Genomic DNA, 16,161 nt, shown 5'->3' with positions numbered 1-16,161 from the left:
TTGGGATACAGGTGGTGCCACACACATCCGGGGCACTCTTGATCATATCCTTACATCTGGGCTCGTGGCATCACATGTCTCCTGTCATTCTGTTCCCTCGCTCTTTTCTGACCATGTTGCCTTATGTCTACAGTACGCAATACAGACTCATCCAAGTGACCCCTATCATCGTACCCACATCACCATTCCACCCAAGTACTGCCCAACATACGTTTCATACATCTCCTCTGTCCTACCTACCTTTGATAAACACTCTCCAGAACACCTGTATAATTCTTTGGTAAAAGCTACCCATGACTTCTATCAACTATATATTGTCAGACCTCACATTAAAAGTTGTCTTGTTGCCCATGCCTGGACCTTGGATCAACGCATTAAGCAAGCAGAGAGAGTTGCGGCCGATGCTGGCCTTGCCTTTCAGACACAACCGACACCCAATCATCTACTTCAATATCAGCAGGTGAGGGATGATTTAGTTGCTCTCCAGAAGTGTGTCTACACTGAGTCATGGTATAAATACACTGACCTAATTAACCACCAGACTAGCGTTGGGACCATGTGGCATCTTATCAAAAGGACTGTCAAGAAAATAACCACATGTGCACTTCATCACAGTCCACAAGCATATGCCCAGGATCTCATCACTACTTTGTCAACCCAGTCACGGTCCAGTAATCTCCCTGTACAAATCCAAGAAGCACTTTCTTCCCAGAGCAACTTACGCAACCTTCGACTGATGGCTGCGTTGTTGGAATCAGACAAAGAGGACAAAGAGCTGATCACCGAGGATGAGCTGCGCCACGCTGTTATGGGAAATAAAAATTCTGCTCCTGGAGATGATGGCCTTGTTTATCAAGTGCTTCGTCTCCTCCAGAAGGTTCCTGGAAATCCTCTTCTACAATTGTATAATCTTTGCTACCAACATGGATATGTACCTGCTGCCTGGATCATTAGCACAATTATTCCTATCCCAAAGCCTGGATCTGATAAATACCGGCCTATTTCCCTCACCTCATGTTTTAGTAAAGTGTTTGAGCATATATTACTAACCAGGCTAATGCACTGGTTACAAGAAAAACTCTCTCCCCATTTGTATGGCTTTCTTCCACAGAGGAGTACTCATCACTGTTTAGCTGAACTCTACTCCCGATTGTCCCCCAACAGTGTAGTTGCCTTCCTTGACCTCAAAAGTGCTTTTGATTTAGCCAACAGGGATATAATTCTTGATCAGCTTGTCGAATTTGGTGTCAGAGGAAACCTTCTGAAGTGGATAAACGGTTATCTCAGTAACAGAAAATCACGTGTTTTCTTTAAGGGTGCGTGTAGCTCCTATGAAAATTTTGAGCTTGGCACACCTCAGGGCGGTGTATTGAGCCCACTTCTTTTTAATATTGTTATGCACCCTGTACTGTCTCTCCTCCCTGCCATCCCTGGAACCACTGTAACCTGCTATGCTGATGATGTCTGCATCCACTCCACTACCCCTCGAGACCTTCAGCGTGTCCTTCAAGAATTCTACAGGTCCTGTACCTCCTGTGGCCTCATACTCTCCCCAGAAAAAAGCAGAATCTTCTCTGCCCGGAATCTCCAAGACCTGCCAGTGTTCATTATGGGTGGGAATATTATACCTCACTGCACACAGTATACATATCTAGGTGCACCAGTCAGGATCACCCCTGCTATACCTGCACGCCAACGAATCCACCCCATGGTGAAAAACCTTCTTGATCGACTGGAGCCTCGCTTCACTCCCATCAAGTGACTTGCCACCAGGGCCACAGGTATATCTATCCCCGTGGCTAGAACCCTCTATATCCTCTTCCTAAGGTCAGTTGTTGACTATTTATCTCCTGCTTTAATTCAATTACCCAGACAGGCATTACAACCTCTAGAACAGTTCCAAAATAGAGTAATGAGGTTTATCCTAGGATGCCCTCCTTCCACTCGGATAGTCAACATGCAGACCGAACTCATGTTACCTCCATTAATAGAGAGAATTTATGCCAATGTAACTTTGTTTTCTGTTAAATGTCTACACTCTCCACAATTTACTCCAAACTTCTCTGCTGTACTCAGAGCATCACTTGACGAAGATGCACCAAGACCTCAACTCCGGCCAGGGGGCCATAACCTAGTTAGGGCAGTATGTGAAAATCTTCGACACCTTGATATCGGTGTACCTGAGCAAGCAGTCATCCAAGATTTGCCACCATGGCGGGTTCCTATTCCTGCTGTCACTTTCACACCAACCTCTAAAGATGCCCATACCAGTCTACAGAAGCAGCTGGTTTTGGAAACAATAGCCAAAGTGTCAATTTCAGTTCCTGCAGGACACCACATCTACGTGGACGGCTCAGTACAGGCAGATGGAAGTGCAGCATGTGCTATGTTCTCCCCCACTTTAGAATCTCCTGAGGGTGGGTGGCATGGTCGCAGGTTGCCAAACTCATCCAGTTCCACTTATTGCGAACTTCAAGGTATATGGGATGCAGTAACCCTACTTGTTAGAAGAAATGTGAATGGATTGGTGATATGTGACTCCAAATCTGCACTCCAGGCACTGACATCTTCTAGGCCCAGCTGTGGCCGTGTTGTGCGAGACATATTGTGTCAACTCGCTGCTGCTTACAATGCCTCGCTTGTCTTGTCCTTCATGTGGATGCCTTCCCATATTGGGCTTGCTGGGAATGACATGGTGGACAGTCTTGCTAAAGCTGTCTGCATGCTTGAACTTGATGACAGAAATGTTGAGCCCTCACTTCGCTGCCTTAAACATAGAATATATTCAGAAGCTTTTGCCTGTACAGTACAGCGTAGGGATGCAGAGAGGGGCACTAGTGTTTCCATACAGCATCATGATAACTTACTGCAGAGCCGTCACAAGTATCGGCGACGTGGACTCATGGTGCGTAGGCATAATGTCGTAAGTGCCAGGATAAGGTTGGGATATCGTCCTGTGTGGCAGGTTGGACAGACACTAGATATACCACACTACACCTCATGTAAACTCTGTAACCTTGCTAATGCCAATAACCTTGAACACTACTGCCTTCATTGCCCCACTGTCAGGAATCTGTTACCTCAAGGACAAAATTTACTTCAAACCTGCCAATATTTACTCAAAGATGACCACCTAGACTTAATTTTGACTCGTCATCCACACTTTGGTGGTTGCTAAACTGTCTGTTGCAGTTGTTGTGATAATGGAATACGATCTCATATATGTTATTTTTGTAACTGATATACTGATAATTCAATGCTGTAATTTTTTTCTGTTGATTTCTGATGTACTGTAAGTAACTGCTAATATGTAACTTTGTTTGACGTCTTTGGGCGTAATAAATTTATTAAATAAATAATCTCTCTCTCTCTCTCTCTCTCTCTCTCTCTCTCTCTCTCTCTCTCTCTCTCTCTCTCTCTCTCTCTCTCTCTCTCTCTTATTCTCTCTCTCTCTCTCTCTCTCTCTCTCTCTCTCTCTCTCTCTCTCTCTCTCTCTCTCTCTCTCTCTCTCTCTCTCTCTCTCTCTCTCTCTCTCTCTCTCACCAGTGTCTGACGTTGGTTGGTTCCTTAAATTTCTCCGTATGATGGTAGGGAGAAATTCAGTTTCCTTCACCGTGTTGATGGTCGGCTCATTTTATAAAATATGTAAGTCCATAAAGCTATGTTACAGGAACTACATGCACCAAAAATATGCAGAAGATGAGAAAGCCCTCAGAAAAATAATAAATGAAAATGTAACCCTTATTAAACAAGATGATAAAATTGTCCTAATAATATACTATAAAAAATATGAAAACATGCCAGTTATTATATAAAAACAACTCTGCGCCCCCACAAACGTCTTTGAAGAGAAGTAGTGTCATCTATAAATTCACATGCCCGGTGGAAAGACGCCAACACTCTTATATCGGGATGACGACTACCAAACACTCCAAGCGTCTCTCGTGTCACCTCCAAGAAGGGTGTGTTTTTAATCATTACGCTCAAAAATATCAAAGAAGGCCCGAAAAAGAAGAACTCGTAAAGAGTACCAAAATCATCGACAGGCAACGGACCGCCGATGCCTACGGCTTCTCGAAGGTTTACATATTTTAGAAAAAAAAGTCGAACATCAACACGGTGAAGGAAGCTGAATTTCTCTCTACCATCATAAGGGGAAATTTAAGAAACCAACCGACGACAGACACCGGCGAGAGAGAGAGAGAGAGAGAGAGAGAGAGAGAGAGAGAGAGAGAGAGAGAGAGAGAGAGAGAGAGAGAGAGAGAGAGAGAGAGAGAGAGAGAGAGAGAGAGAGAGAGAGAGAGAGGAGGTGTGACAGAAAGAGCAAGAGAAGAAGAAAGAGAAAGAGACCCAGCAACGGACACAGGAGGCAGATTACCTGAACAGATTATAATCCCGGATATCATTCACTCCCAAATTCCAATGGCGATTATGTCCAGAAGGTCTCAACGCCTCCGGGCCTGACTCCGTCACCAACCTAGGACGAACCAAAACACTGCTGAATAACCGACTTCACAACTGTACACCCCCGCTTGCTATATATACCCTTGTAACCTGCATGCCATTCATTCACTCTGAAAGTTAACGCCAGAGCGCGTTTGAAATGCCAGAGGAAATAAGCCTAAGAAAACAGAAATCTTTGTATGTCCTTGGGAAACCGGATATAAAAGCTATAGGCTGAGAAAAAACAGGTAATAAGAAGAATAGAGAAGACTGTGTAAATTAAATGCCGTGGAAGCAGCTGTAATAATAATAATAATAATAATAATAATAATAATAATAATAATAATAATAATAATAATAATAATAATAATAATAATAATAATAATGTAAAAATCATTAAAAAAGGGAAAATAAATGAAATAAAAAAAATCATTCAATTTGATTACGATATTTTTCGTAGTTTTGCCTTCTTTTTGATGACTGATTTTAGTTTACCTTTTACGGATATATTCTTATAACAAAGTTTTATGAAAAAATCTCCGTTAAAAACAATCAAGATAAAATTAAAGGCTAAATGGTCAGATAAGTTTTGCATATAAAAATACTGATAAAAGCATTCAAGATTTCAGTAAAAAATCAATTTAGAAAATCATTACGAAAAGGAAAATAAACGAAATATGTAAAAAGTGTCAAAAATATTTCAACTTGAATACAATATTTTTGGAGAGTTTTGCCCTCTTTTTGATGACTGGTTTTAGTTTAACGTTTACTGATATATGATTATAACAGAATTATATAAAAAATACTTCGTTAAAAAGCAATCAATATTTAAGTTAAAAATCAACTTAAAAAATCACCTAAAAAACATTCATGATTTAAGACAGAAATCAATTTAAAAATGATTAAAAAAGGAAAATAATTTAAATATATATGTAAAAAGTAAAAAAAAAAATTCAATTTGATTACGATATTTTTCGTAGTTTTGCCTCTTTTTGATGACTGATTTTAGTTTACTGCTCACGGATATATTCTTATAACGAAGTTTTATGATAAAAATCTTCGTTCAAAAAAATCAAGGTAAAATTAAAGGCTAGATGTTCATATACGTTTTGTATATAAAAATACTGTCATAAACATTCAAGATTTCAGTCAAAAACCAATTTAAAAATCACTAAGAAAAGGAAAATAAATGAAATATGTAAAAAGTGTCAAAAATATTTTAATTTGAATACAATATTTTATGGGAGTTTTGCCCTCTTTTTGATAACTGATTTTAGTTATCAGAATTATATAAAAAATATCCGTTGAAAAACATTCAATATTTAAGTAAAAAATCAACTTCAAAAATCACACAAAAAAAAGGCAAAAGAATGTAACATAAAAAGCTTTACGTTTGTTTTAACTTAAAACAAAATTAAAATAATACGATCTTTTATATTAATCTATTGTATTATTTTTACATTTTTTGCTTTATGTTTGTTTTAATTTTCATCTTATTTTATTTCATATGTTTTGTTTTGATTGTATTTCGTTTTTTTATTTAATTACTGTTATTGTTTTTTTTAATTATTGTATCATAATTTTCTTCATTGGTAATTAAATAGTATCAGTCATTTGAAATAAAAATAAAAATTACAAATATAAAACAACAATGGTAAGTAATAAAAAGAATACATCAGAAAACGCTGAACAAAAATCATTCATGAAAAAGAGGGCAAAATTCCCCAAAACATTGTATTAAAATTTAAATGTTTTTTTTTTTAGCTTTTTATATGCTATATTCATTTTCCTGTTTTTAGGTGATTTTTGAAATTGATATTTTTTTAACGTTTTCTTTTAATAAAACTCGGTTATAAGAATATATCTGTAAAAGCTAAATTAAATTGATTCATCATTAAGAGGGCAAAATTTAAAAAAAAAATATTGTATTCAAAGTTGACATATTTTTCTAAAACTGTTCATGTTACATTCTTTTTTCCTTTTTTTAGGTCATTTTAGAAGTTGATTTTTTACTTAAATATTCATTGTTTTTTTATATAATTCTGTTATAATAATATATCAGTAAACCTTAAACTAAAATCAGTCATCAAAAAGATGGCAAAACTCCCAAAAAATATTGAATTGAAATTGAAATATTTTTGAAACTTTTTCCATATATCATTTATTTTCCTTTTCTTAATGGTTTTTAAATTGATTTTGGGCGAAATCTTGACTATTTTTAACAGTATTTTTCATATACAAAACGTTTATGGACATTTAGCCTTTAATTTTACCTTGATTGTTTTTTAACGGAGATTTTTTTTTAACTTTGTTATAAGAATATATCCGTATTCGGTAAACTTAAATCAGTCATCAAAAAGAGGGCAAAACTACGAAAAATATCGTAATCAAATTTACCTTTTCTTTTTAACTTTCTACATATATAATTTATTTTCCTTTTTTGAATGATTTTGTATTTATTTACTTATTTATTTATTTATTTATTTATTTATTTATTTATTATTATTATTATTATTATTATTATTATTATTATTATTATTATTATTATTATTATTATTATTATTATTATTATTATTATTATTATTATTGAAGGAGAAACCCACAAGATTCCTGTGTATAACTTGTTTACTTGTAAATATTTACATGTTACTTTTAAACTCGAGTACTTTCAGGTCCTAACTGTGACCCTTTTTCAAGAGATGAGGTAGTCAGGCTGGTTCAAGGCCCAGCAATCTTCTGGAACTTCTTCTCCCTGTGCTGTCATTTATATGATGGCTGTCCTGGTTTCCATTCTCTTGAGAGTTGTTAATCTCCTCCTGACGGTTTGATATCCTGATCTGATGGTCAGTGGTATTAACCCTTGTGGTATGTGAGTAGTTACCATCGGTCTGTTGGGCAGGAGACCTAACCTCCAGGTCAGAAGGGTCGATCTTAGCTTCTTTTAATATTAAAGATCGGTTTATGGGATCTTCTGAGGTAAATCCTTTGTTTCCTTCTATCACTTTAATCTGTCTGATGAGTGCCCCTTCCACTACCCTCCTATGACTGATGTTATTGCTTTTGTATATAAGCCTACTGTTTTTGTAAAATCCATCCTAGGGTCCTTTTCCCAACAATGCCTAGCTATAGCACTCCCCTGTGAGTTGAGCTGTACTGCCCTCCTGTGTTCTTGGATTCTAGTCCTTATTCCCCTACCTGTTTCACCCACATATTTGTCTCCACAATTGTTGCAATTAATTATGTATAATCCCCCTATATCATCTGCATTACTGTCTTCTCCTTCCAATTTATTTTTACATACTTTGTTTTTTACGGTGTTGTCAAAGGTATACACAAATTTATATTTAATTTCTTTCATTTTTGGCATATAAGGGAGGGAAACTATTTTCTTGTTTTCTGTATTCCATGTACTCTCTGCATTTTCCCTGTAAAAAATCCTCCTAGCTTTGTTGAGTGCCCTTTTTCTGAACCATTCCGGGTATGCTAATGTATCAAAGCTTTTATCAATGTAATTTATTTTTTATCTATCTTACAAGGGTCACACGTTCTCATTGCCCTAAGAAATAAACTGCTAGAACACCCATTTTTATAGCATGACTGTGAAAAGAGAAGAAATGAATATACGAGTTTGTGTGTGTGGGCTTTCTGTATGTGCTGAATTCATATCCTATTTCTTTTCTTTCTATCAAGATGTCTAAAAAGGGCAGTTTATTATTGTTACTTTTTTCTAGAGTGAATTGGATGTTGTTATCAAAACTATTGAGTTCGTCTAGAAAAGTTTCTATTTCACTTTCATCACCCTGCAGAATGGCAAAAATATCATCCACATATCTCCGCCAACCTTTCAATTTTAAGTTAGGGACATTAATATTAGGAACTAGATTAGTCTCAAAATATTCCATATATATATTAGCAAGTATTGGTGATAATGAGGACCCCATAGCTACTCCATTTTTCTGTTTGTATACTTGTCCCTCAAACGTAAAATAAGTATCACTAACACATAATTTGATCAACTCCAGGAAGACACTTATTTCTATGTTTGGATTGAAAATGCCCTCATTATGTTTAGTCTGTAGAAATTCTAAAACTTTATCTAAGGGGACAGTGGTGAATAAAGCTACTACATCAAAACTAACCATATATCCCTTTATATTCTTGTTCTTAACTTTCTCTATGTGAATGTTTAATATGTGATTCTGAAAATTTAACTAAGTATATTCCTAGTCCTCCAGCTAACCAAACAGCTAAGTTTTTGTTAGGAGATTTCATGCTAGAAACAATAGGGCGGAGTGGGCAGCCATCCTTGTGTATTTTGGGGCTGCCATATATGTATGCAAATTCAGGTAGTTTCCTTGAAAATAATTTATTGCATAGCGTGTCCTTCCCATTACATAGTTTACTGATTATTTTCTTCACATTCTGGTTGACGGTATTCTGAAGCTTTTGGACTGTAGGAGGATTCTCTATTTTAGTGTAGGTAGTTTCATCATCTAGTAGCCTGTACATTTTATCCCTATATTCTGAATTATTCATGATAACAATGCTGCCCCCTTTGTCAGCTTTCATAATTTTAATATCTTTGTAACTTTTTAATCTCTGTAGAGCGGTGCTAAATCTTACTGGCAAGATATCTCTAAGGTTGTTTACATTACTCCCTATCATCACTCCTCTGAGAAACGGGGCTAAATCACTGTGTTGTTCAGCATTAAGGTAGTTAATCTTGCTATTGAATTCTATGTTGATATTATTTGTAGTCCCTACACAGAAATTTAATCCTAGTCCTAGTGCTGCTGTTTCATCCCTAGTCAATTATCTGCTTGAGATATTCTTTATATTATCCATATTGCTAAATTTGATCCAAACTAATCCCGCGATATTTTGCGTTGTGAGAAGCAGAGAAGCAGAGATGTTTACACCATAACACTGGCATTTAGGAATTAGGAAGTACTTTGCCAGGGATTTATTAATTGTGAGCCGTGAACAATTAGTTAAGTGTGTTCTTCGAAAAGTTATGGCAGAGGAAGTATGCAATTCCTTTGTCAGCGAAGTGTAGTCGAAAATTCTTGTTTGTTAAAATACCACGGGCGACAACTCCTAGCAGCGTCGGTGCATGCACGCTCCTTTGTCTAACTCTCAAAATTCAAGACCGCCAGATCTAGTTCAGATTTTCTTTTAATGTTTTAAGTAAAGTAAAGTAAAGACATTCTTGATGTTTTAATGAAATAATTCGAGTCTGCATATCAGCACCAATCATTCGGTCAGAAAGTTTAATGTTCTTTTCCCTGGATTTTAAATCACCGATCGAGTATTGTATGAGGTGATTGACGTCACCAGTGGCCAACAGCCGTTCTCTCCCACGCACCCCGTTCCACTTCTCATCGTTCGCTCACCGAGCGCAATTCCATTTCTTTTCACCTAACGTAAAATCTAACGAAATATTTTTACTGTAATGTGAAAACCCTTTCCACCGTATAACTTGTTATGACGGGAGCTAGGTATTAAATTACGTAAATTCCAAAAGTAGATTTTAAAAAAACGTAACTTAACATAATTTTTCAAAGCGTAATTTTTCACAGTAAATTACTTTAAGAATGAATTAAATTAAACAACGCAACGAGTACATTCCAATACAAATATGCTCTCAGAGAGAGAGAGAGAGAGAGAAAGGACTCTAATATTCTTACATCATCACCCAAGAAAGTTAATAAGGGCATAGTAATAATAATAAGCGGGTATTGGAGAATAAACCTATTAATTCATAAAGCCAGAGCAAATAATCTTTTTTTTCCATTTATGCCCAAAACTTTGATCTTTTTAGATCTGCAATCAATTCTTCCTTTTTACTCATTCACACAAAGTGCATGAACTTGTATATGCGCCCGTGTTCATTGTCATTGTCTCCAGTATCTATTCTCATATTAAGTACCTCAGCCAACAGAGTGAGCTCTCATGCATTTCAAAGAAAGAACGTACAACCATTTAGTAACAGTTATTAACTGTCGAGCACGAGTGGGTTTTCATTGTCCAAGACTTGCGTATATTGCAAGCGCCAAATCGCACGTTGAGTGCAATCCCAAAACCTTCCTCTCCTCATGTCAGGAAGCAGACTTCCTTTCCTCATGCCAGGGAGCAGCCACTAGTTCTTAGAACTAGCCGCCCACGATTGCAAGCCAAAGGGTTCCCCCCTTCCACAGTGCCACTAATCTGAGGCACTGCCAACGACTAGATTACTGAAGCACTTATCCTTCACTTTCCCTTTCACTCATTACTCACACTCTGCCTCAGGCAGAACACCATTTCCTTCAGTGCCATTTGGTTGTACTGCTTCTTTGTATTGTTCCTCGGAACACAACGGCACCTTAGTGCCACCAAGACATAGCCCTCAAATTATTGCTACTGCACCTGTACCTGAGATACAGAGTGCCAACGCCAGCATATCTGCCCATAAGGATCATTGCTCCTTCAGTATCACTCTCAGCTGCAGTGCCACCTTATTGTGAAGGTGCCACTGCAACAAAGTGCCGACAAGTCACAGGACACTTCCCCACTGTCACAGACCATTTCCCCTATACGTCCGAAAAGGCTTGAACCATGTCATTTGAACAGTGCCAAGCCATCATGAACATGGGCAAGGACGCAGGTTACATGGTACAGGAACTCACCCAGTGGGTGAAAGAACAGCTGGATGATATACTCCAGCAGGAAAGAGCAGATGGAGAAGATCTGAGGAAGTACAAAGAAGCTAAGGCAGCAAGAGACCTAGTTCACAAGGAGAGTGAGCGAGCTAGCTCTCAAGGGCAAGGAGCTCAAGCCAGAGAAGGTTCGAAAGGAAAGAGCCGAGGCTCTGGCTGCCCAACAAGCTTCCAACCACACACCTACTGCTCCTAATGCTCCAACATTTAGCATTAATGCTCTAATTCCTAAATGGACAGAGGATCAGCCAGAGGCGTGGTTGGAGGAAATAGAAGCGCTTTTTGGGAATTACTCCACCACCGAGATGGAGAGGGCCACACTACTTGGCAAAACCGCCCTCCTCTCACTGGACAAGGGTATGATCACCAAGGCGTACAAAATCACCCCGGAGAGATGGGGGCAGCGTTTTAGAGGTCTTACCAAGGAAGTTGGTTGGGCCTGGGCTGAATGCACGCACCTATCATCAGACCCAATCAGGACAGCGCTGGCTCGACGCCATGGCATGCACAGAGTTCCAGGACCTGTTCAACCAGACCATGCCGGAGGATCTCTTCCAGTGTGTTCCTGGACCACTTGCTGTGCACCTCAACTACAAGCAACCTAAAACACTTGCAGAAACTAGTCGGATGGCCGACGACTGGGAGACCTTCAACCAGTCTCGCAGCACATCTCACCGGCGCATAGTGCCGCCTAGTCATCTCTCAGGATCAGCTCGCTTGAAGAACGGACACCCTGCCAAGCCACCAACGTGTAACTTCTGCAAGAGAATGGGTCACCCTGAATCTGAGTGCTGCAGTAAGAAAGGAGTTAACCATCAGCACCTTAAAGAGGATTCCAATGATTCCTTTCCATCCACAACCACTCAATCTTCTCCACCAACAGTCACCATAGGGAAATCAGCCCATTCAAGGGGCCCCTGCTGATACTGTGGAACTGCAGGGCACTATACTGCTGGATATCCTGGTTGCCCAAAACATATCCCCTCTACCAAGCAAGTAAACCTGATCAGTGCCATGACCTCCACGGCCTGGCCGTCAGACATACCTCACCCCGAGTGGTGTGGACTCAGTCCATCTCAGTAGCACCCCTGGATGGCTCTAACCTACCAGTGAACCTGCCAGTTATGGTAGACACTGGCTCTGATATTTGCCTGATTGACCAGGCCCGAGTGCCAGCCAGTGTCACTGTAGACGAAAAGACCAGGTGGACGATGACTCGGATAGAAGAGCAGACTAAGACCATTCTCACAGTCGAGCTTCAGGTGGTAACCCCTTGGGGCACGCAACCTCACCGCATTGGCGTGGTGAGCAAAATCAGGCACGGAGTAGAGTTCCTGTTGGGACGAGACTTCCTCTGGGGATGTCCCTCCCCAATGCCACTCTGTTGTCTAGCTACCTACACCAGGGAGGCCTTATTTCCAGAATCACCTGACCGGGACACTGCCACCATGACAAGCGTGCCACTGTCAGCCCTACCTACCACTCACCAAAGTGGTCGATGGAAGGGGCACTCTCAGTGCAACTACCAGCCCAGTCCTCGCTCCTCACAAAACGATGGCCACCAACAGTTTCCTCCCTCACTGCAAAGGGAAATCTCCAGGACCAAGTACCACTGCAAGACCTGTAATGTAACAGGGCACTCCACGAATAGGCCAGGGTGCCCTAGCGAGCAAAATGCAGCGGACACCACAACCAGAACTACTCCAAGAGGCTCTGCCCTCCACCTGAGACAGGAATCTCTGTCTCACGCTACCTAAAGTACACAGAGGGGCTTTGCACCCCCAGGTCCCTCGTCAGGCACTCCTGACTCCAAATCTCTGCCAGTGCCACTTGAGAGCCCTGAGCAGTGCCAAGCTCTGTCTGTCTCGGATGCCAAGCCTCCACTAACCTTACCCTCTGTGCCTGGCCCCGAGTTAGTGCCAGTGCCAGAGATCCTCCAAACCTGACGGAGTTGATCATTGCCAATTGTGAGCCTCCAACCCCTGACGATTCCTCTTCCCAGTCACCTTCGTCTGCTGAGGATGACCCTCTGGTAGATCTAATGCTACACCCTCTGCTCGACCAGGAACTGTCTGGCAAGGATGCAGAAGCTGGTTCTACCCTTATGATGGTTGTCGCAACAGCCGAAGTAGGGGGTCTCCCCATAGCTCCTAGGGCTACCTCTGATTCTACTCCTGACAGCACTTCTGGCCTTTCCCCAGAGTCGGTTCCCTCGTCACCTCCTAGGAATGGTGTGGCTAGACCTTGGTAGAACCTGAAGAAGAAGAAGGAGGGGCAGAAAAGGGCCAATTAACCTGTAAGAGCAACAAGTTCTCCTTGGCACTTGTGTCCCATTGGCACAGTGCAATTTCCATCTCAGAGTGATCCTGGCACCTACCCAGAGGAGGTAGCCGGCGTGATCCCTGCCCAAGTAGACCAACACCTAACACCCTAGGGAATCTTGTAGTACTAACCTGTAATAAACTCATGATAAAACTGTCCAGTACTCAAGCAGGTACACACCTGACTGCTTAACATCATTAACCCTTCAGGTTGCTCATGTCTGAAAATATTGTGTGTGAAATTCCATAAAGAATTGTGTACCCAGTAAATAATTGCATTTAGGTAGGTCAGTGTCATTTAATTTAGTGCCAGGGCAGTAGGATAGTAGACGATGTCAACAAGACACAATTTCCCATGTACCCTTTGCCTAGGAATAAAGTTCCCCTTTTGTCAGAGACAGCCAGTAGATACTGTTGTCTATTGTTAGGCTCTGCTGTAATAAGTTAGTAAAACTAGTATCCCTTCCTAGCAGCTAGGTAGGTCACTTTAGTTAGCTGCATTACAAATGTACAACTCATTGAGGGAAGCTAAGTGACTAGTCGAGACAAATAACTTACTTAGCCAAGGCCTTCATGCCCGAAAGGGAGTGAATGCCTTCTTGAAGGGGGCAGCTTTCACATATTTAGAAAATCTGGCCCTCCAGTCTGTTAGCAAGGAACCCCAACCCCAATATCGTACAATACTGGGGAATAGAAAGCCGTTAGGGCACAAGGACCAGTCAGGATAGTAATTGGGTCGCTAGGCTGACCTTAGTCTTAACTATAAGACCTATTTCCCTTTGACCTTTGTGCTGGCTGTTATTGCTTCTTCCAGATATACTGCTGTCCTGCGCCCATCACTGGAATTGAATGGGGTACCTCGGTGACCTCTCCCACTCACTCAATGCTAGACCTCTACAGCGCAAGGTCGCTTGAATCTTAACATCGCTAAGCTGGTGCTGTTCTGTCCTCATCCCACTGATAGCTAGGTAGACATCTAACTTGCTGGAGCTTGTTTTGTTTTGTGTTCTTACATTTTCTTATTATTACACATTTTATTAAAGGATATGTACAACATTGTACTGTAGCAAAGCAAAAATAAGGCAGCAGAGAGAGAGAGAGAGAGAGAGAGAGAGAACAACTGAAGCCTATACAATAATACACACTGCATTTTATCACTTTTCATTTTTACAGTCCAAAAGATAAACACAGTCTTGTGCATAGGGTAAGTACGTGTGCGCACACTTCTTCACTTTCATTGGTGGCACCAAAACTTAAGCTATAAATGGTACAATGTCTTGCCAACATTACAAACTCGCATTTTAATATTCTTACAGTAATTAGAGATGAATTATCAACAGTGATAAAATATTCTTTTGTGTACGGTTATATGTGTGATAATCATATTTATAGTCAACTAAACTTATAATGAAATATTGTCAGTAAATCAAACAAAGAAGAAAAGGCAACATACACTGCACTAAGAAACATACACATGAACACAAGGCGAAAGAGGTACAGCAGTAAAGGAAAAAGAGTGAGCTTTTGCAATTGTTATTAACTTAAAAGCACAATGTTACTAAACACTTTAAGAAAGGGCACTCTTTTTATGGCTTTTTATTGGCTGATTTGGATATGTCATCAGTTTAAGAGTGTACGGCAGAAGGTTTTCTTGTAAGATTCCTTGCTATTGGCAGAAATGTACATGCTATTGTAATTTTTTATTTTTAATGGCTGATAGACATAGCGCCATAGACACATCAAAAGCATATCGTATGCTAATCGGCTACAGCCAGAAAGTATCAGTATACTCAGTAATAAAGACCGTTTTCCTTTTTCATGCTTGATTAATCACTTGCTTCAACTGTTCACGAGTGGATTGATGTTTCCTGAGCATGTTGCTTTCATTGCAGTACCTGTAGTATAGCTGGTCCTGCTCCTTGTGTGTGGTATTGTGCATTGTGCATATGGCCCCACCTCATCCTGTTGACCCTTCAACAGAAACTAGACATTGTTGGATTATGGGAGGATGGAGCAAGGCTGGCCCAGGTCACGTATCGTGATGGACCATGGCACTACCCAGTCAACCTAGCATGATATCAAGACTTCCCAAGACAAGCTAAAGAAGTACGCGACAGAAACTTATTTAATGTTTACAATTATGTGGTACTGACAAGATAAGGTGAGGAAGAGTACAGAGTTGTTCTTGAACACCTGTAGATATCTTTGCTTGTCCTTATCCGGATTTTGCCAGATAATTCTGACAGGGTCTTGGCTCTATTAATCCAGATAAATGACGGATTATGCACCCACACAATTTGGCAGGTACCTTGATAGTGAGAAGTTTCCACAATAAAATTTTCAAGTTATTCACTGGTTTACAAGACCTGTGAACAGGCAGTAAATAAGGAAACTTAATTCACAAAGCAAATTGAAATATAATCTTTTATTTTATGTTATTTATGAAGACATAATGTAGAATAATGGAAAATTTCAAACACACTGGAACTGTGATTTTGCTTATACTGCTAACTGTTAACATGATGAAGTGAAAACAATTATAATGTCAACAATATTTTGTAAAGTTAATGCACTAAATTTCTACTGATACACTAATTTCTAAAAATCTTGAGAAAGTTATCTACACTAATTTTGTTTAAGAATATTTGTGAAGTAGAGCTTTTCTGTGTTCACATACTTTGAGAAGAACAGTCCTAACAGTC

General features: G+C 39.7%; 1 protein-coding gene across 1 annotated transcript; it reads left to right on the top strand.

Moving 5' to 3' along the window:
- Window positions 1-1,365: 1,365 nt before the first annotated feature.
- LOC136836191 (uncharacterized) lies at window positions 1,366-10,946 on the top strand. The gene is made up of 2 exons (XM_067100191.1): window positions 1,366-3,002; window positions 10,732-10,946. The coding sequence occupies exons 1-2, from the start codon at window positions 1,913-1,915 to the stop codon at window positions 10,944-10,946; spliced, it is 1,305 nt and encodes a 434-aa protein (XP_066956292.1). The 5' UTR covers window positions 1,366-1,912.
- The last annotated feature ends 5,215 nt before the right edge of the window (window positions 10,947-16,161 follow it).

This window comes from Macrobrachium rosenbergii, chromosome 56, assembly GCF_040412425.1.
Source record: "Macrobrachium rosenbergii isolate ZJJX-2024 chromosome 56, ASM4041242v1, whole genome shotgun sequence".
Taxonomy (NCBI): Eukaryota; Metazoa; Arthropoda; class Malacostraca; order Decapoda; family Palaemonidae; genus Macrobrachium; species Macrobrachium rosenbergii.
The sequence above is the reverse complement of the archived record's forward strand: the minus strand, read 5'-3'. Positions and strand labels throughout refer to the sequence as shown.

Excerpts from the sequence above, each read along its gene's own strand:
- LOC136836191 (XM_067100191.1), top strand. The coding sequence starts at position 1,913 with ATGAGGTTTATCCTAGGATGCCCTCCTTCCACTCGGATAGTCAACATG. Across the intron at positions 3,003-10,731 it reads TATACCACACTACACCTCAT|GCAGAACACCATTTCCTTCA; the intron begins GTAAACTCTGTA and ends ACTCTGCCTCAG.